Here is a 26609-nt window from a genome sequence, read left to right as displayed (position 1 = left end):
GCCCAGAAACTCAGATCTCCAGAGTTTCAGTGAACACACCAGTGTTTTTAGCTCCTTATGAATCATGTGTGTTTAATACAAGTGGTGGTGGCCATATTGTTGTGTTTACCCTGGATTAATATCTAATCAAAACTGATTTATTAATTGTCATTGTGATGTGAATTGAGCATCATAATTTGGCTTTACTATCCACCTTTTTCCGAACGTCAAAAACGTAGCCTGTTTTGCCGGTTTTGCTCTTCCGGTGGAATTTTATGTTTACGTTTCCATGGTTTCGGTAGTCGCGGTAAATGCATGGATTTTTTTTTTTTTTTCAATTAAACTCTGTAAAACGCATGGATCATCACACCAGCTTTTAACAGTGGATATCACACAAATTGACATCCGTGTTAAAAGCCAGCGTTAATAGATCCTTGCGTTTACCGAAACTATGACAACGACTGAAAACCATGGAAACGTAACCGTACAATTCCACCAAACCGGCAAAACTGGCTTCCGGGTTTGCCCATAGATGACGTTCGGAAACTTGTGGATACAATGACGACTGAGGAAGAACTGACTTTAGATTAAGTTACCTGTAGCATATCAGATATGTTTCTGACATTGGTTTATCACAAAAAAAATCAAGAAAATTACAAGTTGATTCAATGCAGCAAATATTGATTTTGAAATAAAAGTGACAATATAGATGTTATTCTTGCAGGAAGTTTTTAAAAATTTGTGTAACAGTCTACAACCGTTTTTTCAGGAACAGATACTCAACAAATATGATATAATTGGCTTTATAGTTTATAGTTGTTCTTTTCTAGAGTATTGGGAAAACTCTGCCCTTTAGTCCGCTTTCTACAAAATATTGAACTTTTGACTTTTAAAGCTACATTACAATGAATTACTTGAATTCATTTTATTTTATAATGAAAATACAACAATAATATTCACTGTGTGTGTTCCTCACAGTCGACTCCTACAATGTTATCTTATTGATGCTACATTAAAAGGTGTTTAATGTGACAAAATACCGAAAAAGAACCATGAAACTCTATTAATTGTTGATTAAATTTTGTTTTAAGGCTATTCCAGTTTAATTTTAACACCATGAGAAAACGTGGTTTCAACATCAGGAAAAAAAAACATTAAATAATGTGAAATACTGCAGTTAGCAAAATATGACATTAATGACATTAAATATTCATGATTTAATAAAGATTTAAAACACCGGTATGTTCCTTAATGAAGTTAAATAGTGCTGGATTGTAGAGATGTGTCTGTACTTTCACTTCCGGATGTGAACATATGTGTTTTATATTAAGTGATTTCTCTGTTATTAATTAATAATTAATCAGACACTTCACTGCACTTCCACACTGAACAGATTTACTGTACTGTACCTTACCTGTGATCGCTAACGTGTATTATCCAAGTGCTACTTGTTTCTCTACGGTGGCCCTGAGGGGTCACAGCTCTGCAACTTAAAAAAAACACGTTAACGACAGAAACAACTTCATCACTGCAAAATCTGTTGTGTTGTGTTTTATTTTTTATAGTGCATTGATCTCTCCGGGCCACCGTAGTTTCTTTTTGATCATGAAAATATTCTGTAACTTTTAAGTCGCACACTCTTTTTTAAGTTAGTATGATGCACCTGACCACTCACTGTCAACATCTGTCCATCTTATACTTCATGTTCATTTTTCTGTCTGAATAAATTAAACGTTTGACGCCAAGCTGAGCTCATACACTCTTATCACATCACATTTATCATATTCAGTATTCAAATATAAATCATTGTCTTCTTGGATAAAATTGAATTTATCTGCTTCATTAATTCACCAGTGTTTTAAACAGCTGTCACCGTCACTATAGAAACTGCAACACAAACACATTAGGAAGAAACAGCTAGCTGGCTAGCCACTAATATATTTCTCTCTTCATGCTTCATCTTTGTTCTTTCCCCCCTACAAGCTGAGTTCAGTGTATTTTGTCGTGTTTTTACCAAAATAAAAAGCACCAAATGTAACAAAAAGCACCACTAAGTCGTTAATGTGTCAAATATAAAGCAGCTGTTCAATTCTTAATTTATGTCTCTAACATCTGTTTTACTGTCGTTGGCTTATAAGATGCTCATTTTCCTACTTACAATGTCCATCTCTTCTCGTAACTGTTCATAATGAAAATAAAAGGAAAAATCAGACTTTTTTTTATTCTTTCTCTTTCTGCATCGCTGTTTCATTCAAAGTTAAACTTTTGTTTTGTTTGACATGGCGTCTAATTATGATGCCATGAATAAAAACTTACTTCACTCAACACTTTGGTTTATTGGCTTGTATGTAATTACAGAAGAGCAGCTTTAGATTTAAGAGAAATATTGTAAATATTATGATTGAAACATGACGTACAAAGCTTTAATTACAATCAGATTTTAGTTTAAAGCCTTTGACTTTCTCCTGCTCTCTCTTTAATTTCGGTTATTTCTTATTTTTCTGTCTTGAAAACAACTAAATTGTCACTTTTGTTGTTCTCTCACTGTCAGTGCGTTTCAGTGTTTCTCTTCACATATAGTAATTTGATTTAAACACATTAAACTCAAAGAGCTTGTTATCGTTGCCAGTTCGCTACATAACTTCTCAGCCTCGCAGAACTATTTGTGTATGAATGTGTTAATGTGTGTTCAGTCATCCACGGACAGACAGAGCGCTTAAGTTGTTCAGAGTAATTCAGATTTAATGAGGTGAGGCTTCATTTCACTCTGGTATTTGGCTGCAGGTCTGAAGAAAACACAAGTCACAAGTCACGAGCCATGACTCAGCGGATTTGTTTCAATCTGTCGACTTTCAAAAAAAAAAAAAATCCCCAAAAATCACCAGCGTTAGTTATTTGAACAAGTTTTATTTTTTCAAACTGTTAATAAACAATATCCATAAAAAACAGCTCATTAAATTTGAATAAAATTTTTGAATAAGAAAAAATGCAAACAGCACATTCAATTGTGTAAAATCTGAATTAGAACAGGGAACATATGAATATTGAAAACTGTCTGACTGTATGTACAAAGCTGAGAACTTCAGTTTTGGTGGATAATGATGCCGGAGAAGCAGAAAGGTGCAGTTTTTTGTTGCTGTTTTTTTTTTCATATATAAAATCACTTCAAGACACTTTGGACCCAAATGTAACTGTAAGAATCAAATGAAACCAGAAGAACATGATTAGAAATCCCACGTTATTTAACTGTTTTACATCAAGCCTACGATGTCGTACGAGTCGTCGCTCCGCCTCTCGTTCACAAAGCATGGTATCTGTTATTTGCACTATCCCACAAACGTATGCGACAACATTTAATCCTAAACTAACCTGGACTACTGTATATTCGAATGTGGACAATAATATCCTGAAGCCACCATACCTACCAAAACATTACATTTGGGCAAAATGTAGAAAGAAAAAAAAAAAGATGGCACGTTAACTAGAAAGACGACCCCGGTCACAAATAACATATACATAAAAAAAGAAAGAAAGAAAAAGGCAGTTGCACATAAATATGAAAAATGATGATATTGATACTTACAGTTAAACATTTATAACTATTACAACATCAGAGGAGGAGGAAAATAAACAGCAAAAACCTTCAGGAGATCTATTTCTCTATATAAAGCTGGTTTTCAGTTTCAAATATCCATTAAAAGGATCCAACACGTCCTGTAGTGTCCGCTGTCAGAGTCCAGGGAGCTCCTTATTATTGCTTACTCACCGTTCGGCAGTGAAAATAATAATAATAATATTAATAATGTTGATGATAATAATAATGGCCTGATATTATTATTAATACTCAACTCAGAGTCTCAGGTGAGGAACTGGCATGCTGACGTCCCGGAAGAATCGATGTACGAGGGCGTTTTTGGCAGATAACCTTTTGTTTGGGTCGTAATTCAGCATCTCCTGCAAAGAGGAAGGAAAAAACAGAGAAATTACTATTTTAATAATAAAAATAAATTGGATTTGTCTGCACCTTTCACAACACAAAAATAAAATACAATAGCACAAGAAATACGTATAAAAATACAATGTGGCTAAATGAATAAATAAGGAGGATAAAACATTTGGAAGACAAAGTGTTTTATAATTTAATTTTATCAAAATAGATTTTTTAAAGGTGTGTTTTGAGGTCTATCAATAGAGTGGAACTATAGAGGGAGTGATTAATATAAACTTCATATACTTTTTACTTTTCCTGTTAATTAATAGAGCTGCGTTGGAAAAAGAAGTTTTTGTTTTTATTTATGGGCTAATAATCTTTTTTCACTTGAATATGAAGTCAGAAATATATTTAATATATATTTTTAATCCATGTTTACAGTCTGCTGTGTGGTGTTGCTATAAAAAATGATAAAATCAAATCCAACTGAAATGCATGAACGGCATCACTGCAGCATCTCATGCAGGAGATCTAATCAAAACAAATAAAAATTTTGTAAATGTCGACATTTTAAAGGAATAGTTCAACATTTTGGCAAATTAGCCCATTGCCATAATCCCTATAGTCATAGCAGTAGGTTCGTTATCTTTAATTGTTGGTGCAGGCTATTTTTAGAATGGCGGAGCAGAGCCGTGAGCTGCTCAGAGCTACGCTACGGAGGCTCATGGGATTTCTTGGTTTCCCTCATCAAACTCATCAAATACACAATCCAACAACTCCACAACGCTCTGGTGGACAAGTTGTGAGCTGCACATTCACCACGCTATGAGATAATAACACAACGTTACCAGACAGAGTTGTTTTAGAGGGAAATTCATGCAAAACCACTGATGCGCGTTGCCTTCAGGGACAGTTTTTCATCAAGCAGTCTCTGCATTTCCCTCTAAAACAACTCTGTCTGGTAACGTGCTGTTATTATCTCATAGCGTGGTGAATGTGCAGGTCACAACTTGTCCACCAGAGCGTTGTGGAGTTGTTGGATTGTGTATTTGATGAGTTTGATGAGGGAAACCAAGAAATCCCATGAGCCTCCGTAGCATAGCCCTGAGCAGCCTGCTGCTCCGCCGTTCTAAAAATAGCTCACACCGACAAATAAAGGTAACGAACCTACTGCTATATAGCGATTATGGCAATGGGCCAATTTGCCAAAATGTTGAACTATCCCTTTAAGTGTATTGATTAATTTCTATAAAGTAAACCACGACCTGAAATATCAAAGTTAAATCAAATCCAATTGAACTGGATCTAAAAATAAAATAAAATCTGGACTTCATGAAATTGAAGCTGAATGAACACCCAGCTCTTCTAATTCATAAACAACTAGCTAACATGAATGTGAGCTCCTGGACAGATGTGTTACAGATGTGTTGCGTTAACAAAATGTATGAATTGCAGATGTTCTCACCCCGAGCAGCTCTCGTCCGTCCTCGTCCAGCAGAGGAACCACTTTGGATAGATCCTGCCTGGCCCACTTGGGGAACGACGGCTTGTAGTCGGGCATCGACGTCACTCCGGGCCACACCGTCTCGTCCGGCGTTCCCAGAGTCCGGAAGATCCTGAACAACTGGTCGATCTCCGAGTCTCCGGGGAACAAGGCTCTCCTGGTGATCTGGAGGAGGAGGAGGAAGGAGGAGGAAGGTGCAGACTGTTGGTGAGATTGTGTCATTATTATTATTATTATTAGAGTATTCCTCTAATACAGGGCATTAATAAAAGGCATTGAATTCATTAATCTAAAAACAAGGCCTTAATTGGCATTAAAATGTCTTAAATCAATTTTTCAAAAGTCTTAAAAATGTTAACACATGGTGAGTGGTATTTTATGATTGTAATTAGGCTCAATTCTCAAAATAATTGGTAACATTTCGACATAGAGAAGTTAGTGGCGGCCGTCAACGCTAAATTTCTCACCGCCTCCAGCTCCCGAGTCAGTGTTTTTTGTTTTTTTTCGGACTTTTTATGCATTTATTTTGAAAGGACAGCTGGAAAGAGACACAATCCAATGTTCATGTAGCAGTCACTTTACCTTGGATCACATAGGAAAGTGGGTAAAATTGTCCCTAACCCTATGTAATTGATGTGGTGTTCTTTTTTTCTCTTTTTTCTGCATTTGTGTTTATTATGAAGTCGGTCTTAAATTTCATTTCAAGTGGCTTTAAAAAAAGTCTTAAAAAGTCTTAAATTTAACTTGGCTTAAGCTGTAGGAACCCTGTAATAATAATAAGCTGAGCGTGTTTTACCATTTCTGCAAAGATGCATCCTAAACTCCAGATGTCGACAGCTGTGGAGTAGTATTTGCAGCCAAGGAGGATTTCTGGAGCTCGGTACCAAAGTGTTACCACCTGGAAAAAACACAAACAAACAGAAACAAGTTAGAGAAGGAAAAGTTTGAATATTTATTGAACTTTCTGTGCAGACTAGAATAAGAAAAATGATGCATTTCCCGTCAGGTACAGTTAGTTAAGTGTATAAGTATAAACCATCACCCTTATTTCTCTTATTGTGTATGCTTCAAAAAGACAGTTAGGGAGTCACGTGGGTGCAGCATCCAAGATGGCCGCGCGTTAGGGGAGCTCCCGTCCTGCACATGCTAATACTTTGAGTTGATAGTGTAAAACGCACATTTTCAGGTAATTAAACGCTCACTCCACGTTCTTTAATTGACGGAAACGAAATACTGTCGGTAAAGAAAAGGCTTCGAAGATATGACGACATCGAAATACTTCGAGAATTCTTCTCGCATGCCCACCCGGCAAACACCGATGCATGAGGACGACCACGCTGCCGCTGCTGACCCCCCCATGACCGGGAGTTTTGGAAAGCTGCTTACGCAAATTTCAAAGATGAATGACACACTGCTGACCGTCGCAACCGACGTTTCGGCAATTAAACAAACAACGACGGAGCTGAATAACACGGTAACGGCCATGCAGGAGAGGCTGGGCGAGGCCGAGGTGCGTATTGCACACCTGGAGGAAACCTCGGAGCTGCTGCTGAACGACAAGGGGAGCAATGATAAAAAGATGGAGGACCTGTGGAATAGAGTGCAAGTCCTGGAAAACCATAGCAGGCGAAATAACGTGAGGTTGGTGGGACTTAAGGAGACCTTCGGCACGAATGGGACGCTGCCTGAATGTGTTCAAAAGATTCTCGCGGAGGGGCTCGGGATTGAAACTGACGGAGAGATGGAGATCGAGAGGGCGCACAGGCAACTGGCACCGATGCCAAATGCAGATCAGCCCCCGAGGCCAGTGTTGATCCGCTTTTTGAGGCAATCTGCGAGGGACAAGGTGATCAATGTAGCCAAGGAAAAGCGAGGATTTGTTTGGGAAAACTGTCGCCTTTCTGTATTCCCAGATATGTCCAGGGAGCTGGCGCAGAAGAGGAAAGCGTTTACACCGGTGAAGCGCAAACTATATGAGCTCAACATCAGATACACGCTGGCTTTCCCCGCAACGCTGTACTTCAAATGGAGGGGAAAAAACGTGAAGTGCAACACTGTCGAAGCTGCGGAGAAGATCATTAATGAGTAATGATGGAGGAGACGTGGATTGAGATGGACGGAGTGAGGTGAGCTACGGTTTACACCCAATGTTGGATGATGCGTTTTGTACTGAACTGAATGGACTCATTACTATACACATGTGCAGGTCAGAGAGGGCCTTCTCTTGACACGGGACGGTTACCATGGGAGCGGCGTTAATCCCACGGACCTTATGCGTGTTACTCTTTTTTTTCTCTCTTCCTTTTTTCAACAGCGAGGAGCGGTCAGCACTCGGACACTGGTTGCGTTATAGCAGCCGGACACTTTTTGTTTCATGTTTATGTGCAAGTTCAGTTTGCATTGTTACATGGTTGTTTAGTCATATGTGTTCAAAAACAGGCAGGTACAGAGCAATAAGTGACCATATGGAATCAAAAATGATAACATTCTCCACTACAAATGGTTGTGGTTAGACATTTATGGCATAGAGTAATTATCCATCCTCCTTCTCCTTTTTGTTTTGTTTTTTATTTTTATTTTCTATTGATATTATCATCATTATTATTTTTCTTTAATCTAGTAAGGAAACAATGTCATGACAAGCAGGCCAGTTAAGTTTATTTCTTGGAACATAAATGGTTGCAGTAGTCCTATTAAAAGGAGGAAGATACTATCATTTTTGAAAAATAATCAAGCAGATATTGTTCTAATACAGGAAACCCACATGCAAGGTTTAGAAGCAGAGAAATTTAAAGTGGGATGGGTGGGTTATATTTTCCATAGCTCATTTTCAAGCAAACGTAATGGGGTCTTGATTTTGGTTCACAAAAACATAAGTTTCATCTTGCGAAAACAAACTAAGGATGCAGAGGGAAGGATTATCTGTGTTGAAGCAATGGTAGAGGGAGTGCCCCTTGTATTATGCAACATATATGCACCTAATAAGGGAGATCCCAATTTTTTCCACAATGTGAATAAAATACTAGGAGATACTGAAGGTGAAATTGTTCTAGCTGGGGATTTTAATGAAGTTATGGATCCAGTACTGGATAGGAGTTTATTCAGACCTCCTCTCATGACCAAGGAGAGAGAGGCCTTACATATGTTAAAAAGAGACGTGGGACTAATAGATATATGGAGGTTGACAAACCCAAATGCAAATGATTTTACTTTCTTTTCCCACTGCCATAAAACTTATTCCAGAATAGATTTTTTTCTAATAAGTACTTCCCTGGCAGACAATGTGGCTGGCTGTGACATAAAGACAATCACTCTTACAGATCATGCTCCTGTTGAGCTGCTTATCAAGGCCAGTCTAAAGACTGAAAGGAGAGGTAGATGGAGACTAAATACTGGTTTAATGTTAGACTCAACTTTTAGAAAGACAATAGAAGAGGACTTAAAAACCTTTTTTGAAATCAACATTGGTAGTACTGAAGAAATAACTACTGTGTGGGAAGCCTCAAAGGCTTATGTAAGGGGAAAATTCATAGCACAAGCCGCTAAAAAGAAAAAAGAGAATCTCACCAAAATTAAGGATTTAGAGAAGGAGATAAAAGATAAGGAATTAGATCTGTCGAAACACTTTTCTAATGGGAAATTTCAAGAACTCTGTAAGCTTAAATACTCTTTACATGAGATCTATAATAAAAAAGCAGAGTATGCACTTTATAGATTGAAAACAAACTTTTATGAAGGTGGAGAAAAAATGGGGAAATTATTAGCAAGACGGTTAAAGGAAAAATTCTGTGCTAATACTATACCAGTTATAAAGCAGGGGGATGTACAATTTTTTGCTGCTACAGATATAAATAGAATATTTCAACAATATTATGAGAAGTTGTACACATCCTCCATATCTCCAAATGCTTCACAAGAAGACATAGAACAGTTTCTCCTTAATATAGACATACCCAAGCTCCCACCCCAGGAGGCAGCCGGATTGGAATTACCCATAACTGAGGGCGAAATAAGAGCGGCAATTTCCTCAATGAAAAATGGGAAGTCGCCGGGTTATGACGGACTCCCAGTAGAATATTATAAAGCTTTTGTAGATACTGTTGTGCCAGTATTACAGAGGGTATATCAGGAGATGTTTGATAAGGGTCGTGTAGCTCCAACTTTTAATGAAGCGGTAATTTCATTAATCCCTAAAGCAGGCAGAGATGCAGCAGATCCCTCCAATTTTAGACCTATAAGTCTGCTCAACCTTGACTGTAAGATTCTTACAAAAATTTTAGCAACACGTTTGCAACTGGTTTTACCGAGTATCATCCACCCAAACCAGGTTGGTTTCATGAAAAATAGAACTTCTACTGATAATGTCAGACTCCTGCTACACTTGATGTGGCTGAGTCAATCTCAAAACACTCCGATAACTGCTATTTCTTTGGACGCAGAGAAGGCTTTTGATAGGGTGGAGTGGCAGTTTTTGTTCTCCACCCTATCTCATTTTGGCTTCAACACTAACTTTATTAAATGGATAAAGATGCTGTATAAAGAACCTAAAGCAGCAGTGATGACAAATGGAATAACCTCCCCCTTCTTTAATCTAACCCGTGGTACTCGACAGGGATGTTCATTGAGCCCACTATTGTTTATCATCTTTTTAGAGGTTCTGGCGGTGTCTGTTAGAGCACACCCTGGAATAAGAGGAGTAAGGGGAGGAGACAATGAACATAAATTGTTATTATACGCTGATGATATTTTAGCAGTTGTATCTGAGCCTTTAACTTCCCTACCACATTTGATGAACACCATAAAAGCCTTTTCAAGATTTTCGGGATACTCCATCAACTGGAGCAAATCTGAGGCAATGCCTCTCTCCAAGACATGCACTTCACCTATGGTAGAGAAGTTTAATTTTAGGTGGGTACGACAGGGAATGAAGTATCTTGGCATCAAACTTTCTGAGGATATAGACAAAATAGTGGCACTTAACTTAAACCCCTTACTTCAAAAGATAAAAACAAACCTTGATAAGTGGGGAAAACTAAAACTGACATTGTGGGGAAAAATTAATGTTATAAAAATGATTACTGCCCCACAGTTTAGTTATGTGGCAATGATGTTACCATTAAACATACCATCCACCACTTTCAGACAACTGGATGATGTAATAAAACATTTTCTGTGGGGAGGGAAAAGATCACGACTTAAACTGAGAAAGTTATGTACACATAAAGAGAAGGGGGGGCTGGGCCTCCCAGATCTCAGATTGTATCATTTAGCTTTTGAGATGGCCAAAATAGCAAGGTATTGGCCAGCCGCAGAGGATAAAGCAGCCTGGATGGAGGTAGAAATGGAGATATGCTTGCCTTTCCAACCAATAGAGGTGTTATCACAGAAAAGGTCTAACATTACAAACCCAGTACTTCTACATTCAAAGGATGTTTGGAGCAAGGTACATACAATGTTTAGACTTAAACACACTCTTCAAAGGTATTCATCATTGTGGCATAATCCTGATGTCTGTATTGGGAAGAAACCTGTGTTTTGGAAACAATGGCACTCTAAAGGTTTAAGTACCATTAATGATTTGTTTGTAGATGGGGTGTTTTCGTCATATGACAAACTGTTGCAGAAATTTAAGTTGACGGAAAAAGATAACTTTTGGAAATTCTTGCAAATAAGAAGTTGTATCTCATCAAAACCATACAATATTACTGATAATGTGGTGATAGATTATATGAAACTCCCACTTGGAAAACGAAAAGCCTCACAATTTTACAAAATTGCTAACTCTTCTCTTGGTAACGACTCTAACCAGTTAAGGTTGACTTGGCAGAGAGATCTGGGTGTAGAGATTAGAGATGATAGATGGGAAAGAATTGTGGCTGAATGTGGTAAATATGTGAGAGAGGCAAGGGGTAAACTCACACAATATAATGTACTACAGAGATACTACTACACACCATCTAGACTGTATAGGATGAAGATACTGGATAATGATTTGTGCTGGAAATGTAAACAGGTAACTGGAACCCTTATACACTGTATGTGGGAATGTGTGTTAATCAGACCCTTTTGGACTCAGATTCTAAATATACTGAGCAACTGGCTCGGAGCAGAAATCTCCTTGAGCCCAGAGCTTTGTTTATTGGGAGATAAATCTCAGTTACCCAGTATTAGTAAATGTGACTTTTCTGTAATTTCAGTAGGCACAGCAACAGCTTGCCGAGTCATTTTAAGGCATTGGAAGGCACCAGATATTCCGCAGTTGAAAGAATGGGTCAGTACAATGACTGCAACTGCATCATATGAATGTATGCTCAGCAGATTAAGTGATGATAGGGGGGAGGGGGTGACCCCTTGGGACAGGTTCTGGGATTACATAAAGATAAATGATGACCCCCACTAGGATTTAATATTCTGCTTTTCTTGTTTTGTTTTGTTTTGTCGTACTTCCCTAGGGGTATTTGACAATACTGTATACACCAGAAACAAGTCTTTATGATTTATGATGTACGGGTGTGTATAGATATGTTACATGTCTAGTTGATATTGTTGTGTACCCTTTGAGAGACAAAATATGTCTGTCATGGTTATGGTTATAATTATATAATTTAATAACAACTACTTGTTTTGTATGGAGAAATACTCTATGTTTGCCATGTACCGAGCCTTAAAAAGTTCAATAAAAACTTGAATTCCAAAAAGACAGTTAGGATTTTGGACAGGAAACCTCTTCATTTTCATTATTGTAATGTTTTGAAAAAGTTTAACATTCTTGACTTAGACAGTTATCAGATTTTTATGGATGTCTGTCTCATTTTCAAAGTTTTAAATGCACTTGCCCCCCCACCACTGAATAAATTCATTCAGAAAAAAAAAAAGAAGGACGAAGAACCAGCGCCTTAACAAGAGGTGATTGTAATGTACCGAGGTGTAGAACAAAATTTTGTCAAATGGTTGTTTCTGTAAGAGGAACTCAGTACTGGAACAAGTTACCACCACACATCAGAAACTGCGACAACTACTTACTCCTTAAAAAAAAATCTCAAACATTGGTTAAAAACAAATCAGTCATGTACTCATATAGCTTAAATACTGTTTAATCTGATGTCTGTTCCCGGGCATATGGTATATTGTTCTTTAACTGTGGGTTAAAATTGTCTGTTCTTATTTTGTTTGTCTGCGTCTGTTTTGCCTTGATATTGTCTGTCTGTGTTCTGTCTTGTAATTGTCCACTGTATGACTTGTCATCACAAGGTTTTAAAGTTTTCTGTATTTATGTCTTTTAGAAACCTGCCTTCACAAATTTAGCAGTTGTGCTAAGTCCGGCACATTTACACTAATGCTTAATGCGTCAGTGTTGATGAATGTGCACTGTCCCAATTCAATAAATAAAGAAATGAAATGAAATGCATTTAAGTTTTGTCTTCATTCTTCTGGGTTTTTATACTTTGTCTGATCTTTATTTCTTAAAGAGGAACTAAACCCCTAAACCACTTTTTTCTGCTGAAAACAAATATATTTGGGTATAAGGTAGTGTTGTCAGTTGATTCTGGTCCAACTTTTGACATTTTAGTCAAAATATTTCAATTTGGTGTATTTTGTAGTAAAAATGTAGAGTGACTGCCCTCTATGGGTTGAAACACGGCTATTACAATCGAATTTTTCTATTGGCTGAGATGGAGGCAGATGATGTTTTGGAGGCAGCTTTCGTCACCGGCCACCAGCTCCCCGACCAATCAGCACCGGCTGCTGCCTGCCGCTAACGGTTGCTAGGCACTCTAGCTGCTCTGCTGCGGCTAACGGCTGCTAACAGCTGCCTGAACGGGAATCATTAGTGCGGCCGCCGCTGGCGCTAACGAGCCGTTAACGAGCTAACGAGCCGGCGGATCAGCTGTAGATGCTGTGTCAGGGCTCCTAGTAGTGTCCACGCTACTAGTGCTGTTAGAGTCGCTCGTTAGTAGCTCGTTAGCGCTAGCAGAAGTGTTGATGTGTGTTTATTGCTTTTTTTAAAAATCTTTTGTGTGATTTCGCGGGTGTGAATGGGGCGGAGGGGGGAGGGGGGATCGGAGAGTGCTCCTGGAGTCCCGCCCATAATCAAGGCATTTTTTGAATTTCAAGCTTAGAGCACGTCATCCAAAACTGAGGGGTTTAGTTGCTCTTTAACTAAAAGTGAGACAGGTTGGTTCTACGTGGATCAATGCAGGAGGTGTAAATATTTATTATTTATTCATTTACTCAGACATGGCTCCTGTTGCTGCCATGTCTGTGTTCATGTCACTGACAGAGTGAAGTGGTGAATGATGTGTTGTTCTGTCTCTCTGTTTGTTTTTGCTACTGTAAACCAAGTTCGTTTGCATTGACTTAATATGTAAACTCATCTTTAGCAACAAAAACAAAAGGTCCGGTGTGAAAGCACCTTTAAACTGTTCTGAAATAAATAAATAAAGATATTTTTTGAAAAAAAAAGGATGCATCTCCTGTATTTAAATGTCAATAAGACTGCAACAACTGTGAATATGCATTGACTTTACTGTTGTGACCTACATCAATAATAAATAAAAAGCTGAACTGTCGTTTGGAGTAAAACTACTTTTGAATTTAGTTCATATTCATCATCTAAAATCTGATCATGAGGCGGCAACGTAACAAAATGTGAAAGAGCTCAAGATGTGTGAAATAAAGGTCGACTGACAGTGGATTTTTAAAGCTTGACAGAATAATGAAAAAGCCGATAGCCAACGTAAAATAAATTACTTGGTTCTAAATGAACAATTTTAGATTTTAGATGAACTGAGTCCATTTAAAAATAAAAAAAATCAGAGTGTCTATTGTGTTATTGCTCCAGATGTTCACACAGATGTACGGCCAGAGTAACAGCTCTGTCACTGACACAACTTCATTCATAAACTATCACCATGATCAGGTTTGTTGTTGTTTTTATACAACATGACTCAGCGACGGCCCGGGGTGTGTGTGTGTGTGTGTCATCACCTCGTGTGTGTACGTGCGGACAGGAACGCCGAAGGCTCTGGCCAGGCCGAAGTCGGCGAGCTTGATCTCTCCCTGAGCGTTGATGAGGAGGTTCTGAGGCTTCAGGTCTCGGTGCAGAACCCGGTGGGAGTGGCAGAAGGCCAGACCCTGCAGCAGCTGGAACAGGTAACTCTGCAGGAAACACAGCAAGGAAAAAAAAACACACACACAAGTGAGTCAGAGATTCAGACAGAGTCCAGAGGCCTGTACTACGAACGAGGCTCCACAGATCCAGGCTTTGTGTTCATAATGCAGCTCAACTAAACCTAAACCGTGTTAACACGGTGCTACGACGCTGGTTATCACATGGTTTGTTTAGTCGGCTCTCAGCTTTGTGCGCGTTCACATCACAGGAGGCGTTTGGTGTCATATGATTCTACTTCTGCACGAAATGGACCAATCACAGGCCTCTGATTTCAGCCAAGAGGAGCAGGTTGTTTTAATGGAGAGAGTTTGAGCGATATGATCTCAGCCTGAAGCAACAGTGTTGCTGCAAATATGACTTGAGGAGGCTGCTTTTAATTTCTGACAGCTTTTAAATACTATGAAGCTTTATCCATTTAAACTAGGGATGCACGATAAATTTTTTTTGAAACCGATACCGATAACCGATAACTTTCCGCTTCTGAAGGCCGATACCGATAACCGATAACCGATAACATACCTGGAGATAAGAAAGACTAGTCAGGACCTAACATCGTGACAGTTTTGACTCTTTAAATGAAGATATTCTATTAACAAGCCTTTCAAACATTTGCTAAAAGATATCAAACAAAACTATTTGATATCTCAATGAACATATATTTAAATAAGGTGCATAACTTATTGATATAAAAATAAAATACTCTAGAACGGATTTTATTATATTATTTATAATCATTATTTTATTTATTTATTTTACTAATTTAAAATAAATACCAAGTGGGAAAAGTGCATCCCACAAGTTAAAAAAGCCTGGCTGGTTCCATACAAATGAATAACTTTTCAGAGAGAGAGAGAGATTGTGTGTCTGTGTGTGACAGACAGACAGACAGACAGACAGACAGACAGAGTGTCTGTGTGAGAGGGGGGGTGGGGGGGTGCAGGGGTGTGTGTGTGGTTGAGGGAGAGAGAGGAGAGTGTGTGTGTTTGTGTCCCGGTGGCTTCTTACAGTTAGCTTTATGTTGCTAGCGTCGTTAGCATCGTCCTCGTAGCTTTAAAAACTCCGTCGGAGCGACGTCATGTTTCAGGTGACTGACCAGGTTTGCTCGCGCTATTTTCCCTCCTCGTGGAGCTTCATTTGAACATTTATTACAGATATCCAGCGAACTGTCTTCTTTATTACCGTCCCACATTAGCGCCGTCATGTTGTGTTTACAAACCCAGTACGCACATTGTGCTGCGTTCATGTGTTGACGGGAATTCCCAGTTCCCGTTTTGCGAGCCGTTCTTCAGACCTTTTTATGTTCATATTTCTATGGTTTATGTGTAACATGGGTAATTGGTAAAATACTGTGGGTAAGACGTTGATCAAGTCAAGTCGGCAACTACCAAAATTATGACCGAGTTGACGAGTTGTTTTCCAAAATGAGGGACTATTCTGATTTCAGTCAGAAAGTTGTTTTTCCGATTATAGGGAGGCCACATGAACGCAGCATTCACTGCAGGTCGCAGGTCTCATGTAGGAGTGAGAGCAGAGCGCTCTGAGTGCTGACAACGACCCACACCGCAGTGCTAACAAAAAATAAATACTAAATCTTATCGGGCCGATAAGTTATGATATCGGATTTATCGAAATGACATCATAATTTCCTGATATCGGGCCGATAATTATCGGACCGATAACTATCGTGCATCCCTAATTTAAACTAAATAAACTACAGCAACAACAACAACAACTGTCTTTTTTAAATTGTGTTTTATATTGTTTTATTTCACTGATCGCAATTATTGAATGTGAGTGTGTTTTATTAAAAGCGAGGCTGGATGTGCTGTGAAGATAGGCTACAGTGGGTTTTTTAGCTGCTGTACCTGCAAATCTCATATTGTCTCTGTACAGTGACGACAACAGTGACCAGTGGCTGCGCGAGATTTGCTGTGAGATGTTCTTCCGTGTTTACATCAAACATCCAATGGTTTACAACGACGAATGAACATCTCGCAGCAAATCTCGCGGATGCGCACAAACACCAACAGAGCCACTGGGAGCTGCTGCTACAACAAGGATAAAAACAGAGATCAACTTTTCCATGTGGCGGCTTCAGGACACTTGGGTCAGTACAGACGAGCAGTATGGAGGTATCTGGATGTTTCATAGTGTGTGTTTTGGACGATTCAAAAGCGTTTTGATGACTCTGAAAGTTCTCCAAACCCTTCCTTGGCATGACGGGGAGTAGATGATTAGTGAATTATCGATTTTTTGGGTGAAGTATCCCTTTAAAAAAAAACAAAAAAACAAACAGAAAGTGGATCTGTGTGTTATTCACCTTCACCAGCGGCAGTGGGATCCCGTTGACGGAGGACGAGTCCATGAACTTCTTCAGGTCCTGATGCAGGAACTCAAAGACCAGGTAGAGCTTGTTCTCCGTGTGGATGACGTCTCGCAACCTGAAACACACCGACAGGAAGGTTGGACTGAAATCTGACACACACACACACACACACACACACACACACAGGGCCGTTGCTAGGAATTCTGGGCCCCCTTAAAGAATACTAAAGTGGGCCCCTCCCCCTAACTTTTCCAGTTTTTTTTTCTTATACTACGTATGTATTATCGTTTTTTATTTAGCCTTCTTTGTTTTGATGCTAATGCAGCATTACACTGCAAAAACTCAAGTATCTTACCAAGAATATTTGTCTTATTTCTGGTCAAAATTTAATTTCTAGTCAAAACAAATATCATTATACTTAAAATAAGACACATCATATTAAAAGTAGCTCGTTTTTAGACACTTTTTACTTCTTTCAAGCGTATTTTCACTTGGAATAAGTAGAAAAAATCTGATAATGGAACAAGTTTTTTTCTTTCTTATTACAAGCACAAAAATGTGCTTTCACTGACAGATTATTCTACTTATTTCAAGTGAAAATTTGTTTGAAACAAGTGAAAATGATCTAAAAACAAGTTAATTTTTAGGTTATGAGTCTTATTTTAAGTGGAAAGAGATTAGTTTTGACTAGAAATGAGACATTTGGACAAGAAATGAGACAAAATACAATGGCCCTGCACACATACACACACAAAAAAAGTTGTAACATGCAGCTCTTACTTGACGATGTTTGGATGACTGAGTTCTTTGAGGAGTGAAATCTCTCGGATGGCCGTGCTCGGGACGCCTTCTGTTTCCCTGTGTGAAATCCACACTTTAATTAACTGGTCACACACTACACACACACACACAACAAGTTATAATATTTGTCTTTTTAAATGTTTTTATTATGTTGTTGTAGTTGTTTTCTGCTTCTTTTCCATATCTCGAGAGCAAAAACTAACTTTATTAAATCTAACCAACCAGACACATGGTTTTCCTTCCTGTGGTTTGATAAAGGTGATTAACTAGTGGACACAGTGAGACTCACTGACACCACCTGCTGTAATTAATCAATCAGAAATATTTCATATCAATAAACATTTCATTTCTTTACTAGAATTAAATAAAGAGTGCACTTCATTTACACAATGCAACATGAGGAAATACACATTAAATACAGCAGTTGTGTCTCCTTATAATTAGGGGTGGGCCAAAATATCGATATGGCAATATATCGCGATACTTTATCCCGCGATACGATATCGATATTCAATATTTAAATATCGATTTTTTTTTTCCAAAAAAAAAAAAAAAAATTCAAAAAAAAAAAAAAATTTTAATTTTTTTTTCAATTAATAAATCATGTTTCAGACCTAAATCCAATTGAAATATGTTGTTGTAACTTGCACTTGTATAAAATGGCATGGATATTTTGAATTACATTGTTTTGACTCAGTTTGTCCCATGAATTATCACTATCGTCTGATGTACATACAACTCGGATTTTAAGTGACACAGATATCGTGATGTATCGTGGATGAAATTTCTTGCAATATATCGATAATCGCAGAATCGCTGTACCGTGATATTATCGTTATCGTGGGTAAAATATCGTGATAGTATCGTATCGTGGGGTACCTAGTGATACCCAGCCCTACTTATAATAAAGTCTGTTGCCAATTAATCTGATTAAATCATCATGTCCAGTTAATCTGATAATTACATTACTATTTAATCTTATCATACATGAACTGTCAAAGCTTAAAGGACATGTTATTAAACTTTAAAGTACCCCAATGCTCAGATATATGGATAATAAGCTTTATAAAATAACTAACTAACATGACTGACCACTTATTTAGATGAGTCTGCAATTAATTAAGTGGGTATTTATTTCTCTTCTTTACTGTATATTTGATTTCAAACAAAACTGCAAAGGAATACATATGACAGCAATGCAGAAAATGTTTCTTGGGTAACCTACTGTATGATCACCTATTGGTTTTCTAGGTCAACCTGTTATGTCATATTTCTGTTCATTCATTTTGACTGGTCCCGTTATTTCATGTATCTGTTCTGTAATCAATGTGCCTGTATGACCAATATAAAAGACATCCAGATGAAAAACATCTGCAGAACTTAATAGTTTATACAAAAAACACAATAATATAAGGAGACATTTGTTACTATTTTCTTTACATGGCTGCAGCTTAAAACAAGCATCGATTTTGTAATATTTATCATATCTGATGTCAAAACTACAAAAATCACTTAGTTGTGGAGTTAAGCTAGCAGCAATTTATTGCCAATTAACGTCCAGTTATGACAGTTCTCATGTCCAAAGTAACTATTATAAGCTTATTATAACTATAAACTTATTCAATAATTAACATGATTGATGATTTATAAAGATTTATTTCTCTTCCTGGCACAAAAAGTAGGTCAGAAGCAATTCAGAAAATGTTTCTTATCTATGTGTTGCTTAGGATCTAGGTCAAAAACACCTGCAAAGCCTATGAATTTCTATTTTGATGATATAATAAACTTAATTAATGTTGTATGGTGAGTATAAAACACTATTGTCTTATCTCATATCAATAAACATTTCATTTCTTTGTAGGATTAAATAAAGAGAGCATTTCATTTACACAATGCAACATGAGGAAATACACATTAAATACAGCTGTTGTGTCTCCATAATAAAATCTGTTGCGATTTATTGCCAATTAATCTGATTAAATCATCATTTACTTTACTATTTAATCTTTGTGTTGTTTAGGATCTAGGTCAAAAACACCTGCAAAACCTAGGAATTTCTATTTTGATGATATAATAAACCTAATTAATGTTGTAAAACACACATAACATGAGAGACATTTGTTACTATTGTCAGTTTAAAGCAAGCATCGGGTTTGTAATATTTGTTATTGATTATTATTGGATGTCAAACTCGTATAAACCACTCAGCTGTGTAGTTTAGCTGCAGCAGCTCATCACACACTCTCACACACAGACACACACTCAGTAACTTACGTGTCGAGTCTGATTTTCTTCAGAGCCACAGTCTCTCCGGTCACCTTGTTCTTGGCTTTATAAACCACTCCGTACGTCCCCTCTCCGATCTTCTCCACTTTCTGAAACGTGTCCATGTTTTCTGTTGTAGCTTTAGCCGCTTAGCATTAGCATTAGCAGCTCGCCGCTCTCTCTCCACCTCTCTTTGTACCGGAGCTAACGACGTTAACTTCACCGAACCAACCAACCGCCAACCAACCGCCGCCGCTGCTGCTGCTGCTGCTTCTCTCCCCGGTCGGCTACACCCTCACAGCCCGACGACGGAGCTCCAGTTGCGGCTGAACTTTCTCAGGTCGGAGGAGAGGAACCGGTAAAAGTCGTTAAAAAACGGCTCATTAGTGACGGTGGAAGTCGGTGGATGTTGAGGATTATTAGCGCTGCTGCTGCTGCTACTTGCTGTGGTGGAAAACAGTGAACCAACACAGCGGCGTTTCCCGCGTTACACCGAGGAGCGCTCGGTTTACGTCATGGAGACACACCGTCTACTACAGGAGCCGGGCGGTGTTTCTAATCCACGTTTTTCTAATCGCTTTTTTTTTTTTTTTTTTTTTTTTTGCTCACCGGGGAAATCGACAGCTGTTAAACCGGAAACACCGAGGTAAGTGGCGGAGCTGTTTGAAATTCACCATTTACGTGCGTTCACTTGTTGGTTTTTAACGTCAACGGGCGGTGGAGTCGTTTTAATGTCGGCACGTAAAACAGATTTGAACAAACGTACCTCGCAGGTCACGTGACAAGACGTTGATGACGTTTTTCGTATTCAATACGTCAGAACGTAGCGGGCGGAGAGGCGGAAGTTGTTGGTTTTCTTTTTTAATGTTACTCTTAAAAAAAAAGTTACTCTTAAAAAAACAGAAACAAAAGAAAAACGTTTAGAATTAGAGTATCTTTATAATTGAACCCATTTAATTCTAATGTTTTTTTAATTTCATTTTGAAAATAGTGAATAATTTCATGTTCCAGCTATTTTGCTGATAGTAACTAATTTATTAAAGTGTCACGTAGTTTCTATTCTTAATTTTAGTGTTTATTCTTTATCCTTACTACATACTTTCTCCATACATTTCAAAACTGCCTCACAATTTGTAAATTTGAAGTGTACAGTAAATAAATTAGATATAACAATTAATAGTTTTGAACAAAATAAGTCTATTTATAATAATAATTAATAAAAAAAAACAAACAGAGGAATACACAATACAAGGCACAATATGTGGTCTAATCTATATTTACCTAATTATCAACTGAGCAATGTTTCATATAAATAAATCACAGAGAATAGTGAAAAGCACTTTCAAAAAATACCACTATACTAATTAAATGAATGACTTGCTGTGTGTTTGCGGCCACTCAAATGATTCAATGTGGTTTTCTGGTAAATGTCAAACTGATAAATAATCTCTTCATTGTTTCACTGCGCTGCAGAGATTGAACTAGAAGCCCAGTGGCTCCCTCTAGTGAAAGAAAAGTGTATCTGTGCTGTTTCTAAACTTTCTCTGTCATGTGTTTTCTATAGAAGCCACAAAGTCATCGTCCTTTTTTTTCACAGCAGACATTTTTCAATTTGCATATTACTTCCAAATATTATCAATGGCTTTGTTCCAGAAATCATTACAAGCAGTATTCAGTACCCACATGCAAGTGTAAATATATGGACATATATTGGTTTTCTATGTCCTATATATGCACGTACGAAATAAAAGCTCATTATGTAAAAAAAAAAAAAATAGGAAAACTATTAAAATTTGGAAACATTTCACAGATTTGACATAGTCTAGTCCATACAAACAGACTTATGTTTCATAAATATATTATATAGCCTATCCATCCTTAAACCTGTCAGTGTATAGGTATAATATTATATACAGTGGTTTCCAAAAGTAGCAACTGCTTTGCACAGAAACAGGCATAAACATATAATACTAAATGTGTGTTGTTTTATGTAATAAAGTAACATTTATAAAGCATATAAATATCACCATATACCATATAAAAAAGAAATCATCATACAGACATTTGACATACACAAATGTTATAATGGATATTTCATATATTTCATTATGATCATATGTATATGCGAATTTAATAGAAGTATTTATTTATTTATATTTATATTATTAGTATTTATATCATACAGTATATCACATTACACCTCTATGTGACAAGTTAGCATGATAACCAGGAAAAAAAGATGAATTCAACTTTGTGAAAGCGGTGACAGCATACAGGTTAATGTAGGTAAGTGTGTTATGTGGCGTATATCACATCTTTTTTCCTCTTATCTCATGTGTGTGGTTGTATTTGTGTAGATTGCACTTAGTAATGACTTCTCCTATTAGATGCAGATAAACTCTGAGGCTTTGTCATGTGACATCAGGTGTCTCCTCTGAAAACAGCCTTTGTTGATGTGTCAGGACGTGAAAGCTCAGAGCTGCACATGATCAAAGCCCACAGGGTCGACGCGTCCCCACCCACTGGATTTACACGTGAAGTCTCTAAGTGTCTGCAACAAAGAGACTTAAAGACAGAAACGCTGTGCAAATGTTGGTACAAAGAGTTTGAATTCAGCTCCATTGAAAGTTTCTGAGTGAGTGAGTCAGTGTGTGTGGACTCTGTCTGAACCTTTTAAAAGGATCAAAGTATACGATTGAAAGTTTTTCTATCGTCCCGTTCGTTCTGGGACTCTGGGACTGAGTTCATGAACTGATGTGACCGTCTGGTCTGATCTTCAACCGGCTTTTTACAAAACCAGATTGTCTTATTGATCGGACTTCTGGTCGATTGCAAAAACAAAACACTACTTTTTTCTGTGAGTTAGTGTTTGGAAAGAGAGACAGGGAGAGACAGAGTCATGATAGTTGATAGTTCACTTCAACTTTGTGTAATGTTGTGGATTTTCAAGTTTGTGTTTATTCATTATTGGGATGAAAACTACCAGAAATCCTTAAAACAGCTGCAGTAAACTGGTTCAGCAGTGAAGCCAGACTGTTGATCCATGGATGAAACCTGAGTGCTTTATCAGATTCACTCTGAACTCCAGATGTTGACAGCTGTGGAGTATCTGCATAATATGCACAGTACCAAAGTGTTACCACCTGCAAAAACCCAAAAAACAAATCACAAAATTATGTTATAAGAAAAGCAAGAACGTATATTTCTAACCCTAACACTGTGTTTTACTTTACTTTACTTTAACACAGAACATCCAGTTCAGACTGTAACACAATGAAGTATTATACAACTGAGACTTATGAATATATACACTGGTGTAATGCAATATAATGAAAAATCAATAGATTTTATTCCAAAAATGAAAAAACTAAAAGTGTCAGAGAAGTTTTGTTTAGTTTTTTTTCTTTCCTTTTTTCCTTGTGTACATGCATTTTTTAAAGTGTAAGAGAAGAAGTGTGAAATAGACAAAACAACCTCTGCCGTCATTTGGAGTAAATTAACTCTTCGGTTTAGTTTATTATCAGTGATCAATGAGGACGAGGCTGCAACATAACGCAACATGACAGTTTGTCTCAAAGGTTTTAAAGTTTACACAGCATCATATCAACATCCTCTGACCTCTGACCCCTGACCCCTCACATCGACCGAGGAGAAACTCCAAAGAAACAAGAAACAGGAGAAACCTCAGGGTGAGAGACAGAGGAGGGATGTAGATGTTGTACACAGACAAGAAAACAGTTTCCAACACGGAATATGGAATAAATGTTGAGTCAGGGAAGAGCTGATGGAGGCAGAGAGGAGAGGAGAGGAGAGGAGGGGAGAGGAGAGGAGAGGAGAGGAGAGGAGGGGAGGGGAGGGGAGGGGGGGGGAGGGGGAGAGGAGGAGAGGAGAGGAGGAGAGGGGAGGGGAGAGGAGAGGAGAGGAAGGGGAAGAGAGAGGAGAAGAGGAAAGGAAAGGAGGAGAAAGAGGAGAGGAGAGGAGAAGAGAGGAGAAGAGAGAGGAGGAGAGGGAAGGAAAGGAGGAGAAAGAAGAGAGGAGAGGAGGAGAAAGAGGAGACAAGAGGAGAGGAGAGAGGAGGAAAGGAAAGGAAATGAAAGGAAATGAAAGGAAATGAAAGGAAAGGAGGAGAAAGATGAGATAAGAGGAGAGGAGAGGGAAGGTAAGGGGAAGTGAGAGGAGGAGAGGAAAGGAAAGGAGGAGAAAGAGGAGGAAAGAAGAGAGGAGAGGAGGAGAAAGATGAGATAAGAGGAGAGGAGAGGAGAAGAGAGAGGAGGAGAGGAGAGGAAAGGAGGAGAAAGAGGAGAGGAGAGGAGTAAAGAAGAGAGGAGAGGAGAGGAGAGGGGGTTCTGGTTGAGAGGAGAGGAGAGAGGAGGAGATGAGAGGAGATGAGAGGAGGAGAGGAGAGGAGTAAAGAAGAGAGGAGAGGAGGAGAAAGAGGAAAGGAAAGGAGGAGAGAGATGAGATAGGAGGAGAGGGAAGGAGAGGAGGAGAAAGAGGAGAGAGGAGGAGAAAGAGGAGAGTAATGGAAAGGAAAGGAGGAGAAAGAAGAGAGGAGAGGAGAGGAGAGGAGGAGAAAGAGGAGGCAAGAGGAGAGGAGAGAGGAGGAAAGAAGAGAGGAGGAAAGAAGAGAGGAGAGGAGAAAGAGGAGAGGAAAGGAAAGGAAGAGAAAGATGAGATAAGAGGAGAGGAGGAGAGGGAAGGAAAGGAGGAGAAAGAGGAGAGGAGGAGAAAGAGGAGATAAGAGGAGAGGAGAGATGAGAGGAGGAGAAAGAGGAGAGGAAAGGAAAGGAAAGGAGGAGAAAGAAGAGAGGAGAGGAGGAGAAAGAGGAGAGGAAAGGAAAGGAATGGAAAGGAGGAGAAAGATGAGATAAGAGGAGAGGAGAGGGAAGGTAAGGGGAAGTGAGAGGAGGAGAGGGGAGGAAAGGAAGAGAAAGATGAGGAGAGGAAAGGAAAGGAAAGTGAAGGAGGAGGAAAGAAGAGAGGAGAGGAAAGGAGGAGAAAGATGAGATAAGAGGAGAGGAGAGGGGAGGAGAGGAGTAGAAAGACGAGGAGAGGAAAGGAAAGGAGGAGAAAGATGAGATAAGAGGAGAGGAGAGGGGAGGAAAGGAGTAGAAAGACGAGGAGAGGAAAGGAAAGGAGGAGAAAGAGGAGGAAAGGAAAGGAAAGGAAAGGGGGAGAAAGATGAGATAAGAGGAGAGGAGAGGAGGAGAGGGAAGGAAAGCAGGAGAAAGAAGAGAGGAGAGGAAAGGAAAGGAAAGGAGGAGAAAGAGGAGAGGAGAGGAGGAAAGAAGAGAGGAGGAGAGGACCAGCTCTAACTAAAAGCTCTGTCACAGACGAAGGTTTTCAGCCTGGACTTGAAGGTGGAGACAGTTTCTGCCTCTGACTCATGGAGAGATCTGACTCCACAGTTGAGGAGCCCGGGGGTCTGAAAACTTTCTGAACACAGTTATAATTCTGCATATTTAATATTATAATCTATAATAAATATCCAGGAATTTTCCTAGAAAGTTTAGAGTTTACATGTAGAACACAAACTTTTATCGATTCGTATCACCACCATTATTATTTCCCATGACTTCCTCGGTGTGAAGTGAAACTCAGACTGTGAGTAAACTTCATACTAATCCCCCTGAAACAAAGCTATTAAGATCCTATAGAGTCGGAGAGACTAATGAGGAAAGAAGCTGATGGTCGACTTACTATTTGTGGTATGTCGGGTCAGGTGCTCTGTGGGGCGGATTTATTTCCCCCTGAACTCTGCTGTTAGCACATGAGAGGTCACATGTAGCAGCCTGAGCAGACTCACTGACATGAGACAACAGCAGCGGTGGGAAAATACATATTAACCAGCTCTGTTATAATACGATTTATCCTAATTACAAACATATCAGTGTTCAAACATCTATTTTATTATTATTATTATTATATAACAATGTGCACATTTTAAAGTTAAATCAAGATCTAAAGTAAAGTAAGTGAAATGAATTGGCCCTTTAATACTTTTAGAAGTATCTGGTTATGCCTTTCTTATTAATTGATTGCCTGTCTTTATCTTTTTAAATGACTCTCTTCTGTGTCTCTTTTCTATCTATCTATCTATCTATCTATCTATCTATCTATCTATCTACCTGTATCTTTTAACTGCTGCTTTAAATGCTGTTTTGCGATAAATAAAGGTTTCAATCAATGAAATAATAAACCGATAAAGAATTAATACTAAATATAAAAACAGAGAAGATCAGAAAAGTTTCTGTGTTTTATTTTTCACTCATGTTTCATACAGTTATATTTTTACCTTTGTTTTTAAAATGCACATTGTTTAATTTTGAATAAACAAGTGGCAATTATCAGTTCTGCCTCTTTTATAGCGAGTTATATTATTATTAATTGAATTTAATGAAGGATATTATGAAATGTATTATGATGTAACACAGTATAAAACATCTATAATGTTTCAGATGATGAATAAACACATCTAAATGTTGCATTTCTGTTTTTCCGGGTTACATAGCACTCACAGTTTAGACTCAGGCCACTGGAATTACATAAATAATTAAGTAAGATGTATCAATGATATCTTGTTTCAGGATTTATTGACTTTTTTTGAGGCTCATTATGAACTCAGAAGAGA

General features: G+C 38.2%; 1 protein-coding gene across 1 annotated transcript; it reads right to left on the bottom strand.

Moving 5' to 3' along the window:
• Positions 1–3654: 3654 nt before the first annotated feature.
• Positions 3655–20396, bottom strand: cdk2 (cyclin dependent kinase 2). The gene is made up of 7 exons (XM_083971876.1): positions 19988–20396; positions 17693–17770; positions 16907–17027; positions 14403–14573; positions 6211–6312; positions 5376–5579; positions 3655–3933 (listed from the first exon to the last, which is right to left on the bottom strand). Exons 1-7 carry the CDS (start codon positions 20101–20103, stop codon positions 3829–3831), a joined length of 897 nt encoding a protein of 298 aa, XP_083828002.1. The 5' UTR covers positions 20104–20396; the 3' UTR covers positions 3655–3828.
• Between the last annotated feature and the right edge of the window lie 6213 nt (positions 20397–26609).

Source organism: Trachurus trachurus (genome assembly GCF_905171665.1).
Source record: "Trachurus trachurus genome assembly, chromosome: 5".
NCBI classification, from domain to species: domain Eukaryota; kingdom Metazoa; phylum Chordata; class Actinopteri; order Carangiformes; family Carangidae; genus Trachurus; species Trachurus trachurus.
The sequence above is the reverse complement of the archived record's forward strand: the minus strand, read 5'-3'. Positions and strand labels throughout refer to the sequence as shown.

Excerpts from the sequence above, each read along its gene's own strand:
- cdk2 (XM_083971876.1), bottom strand. The coding sequence starts at position 20,103 with ATGGACACGTTTCAGAAAGTGGAGAAGATCGGAGAGGGGACGTACGGA. Across the intron at positions 17,771-19,987 it reads AAGAAAATCAGACTCGACAC|GGAAACAGAAGGCGTCCCGA; the intron begins GTAAGTTACTGA and ends GATTTCACACAG. Across the intron at positions 17,028-17,692 it reads AGTCATCCAAACATCGTCAA|GTTGCGAGACGTCATCCACA; the intron begins GTAAGAGCTGCA and ends GGTGTGTTTCAG.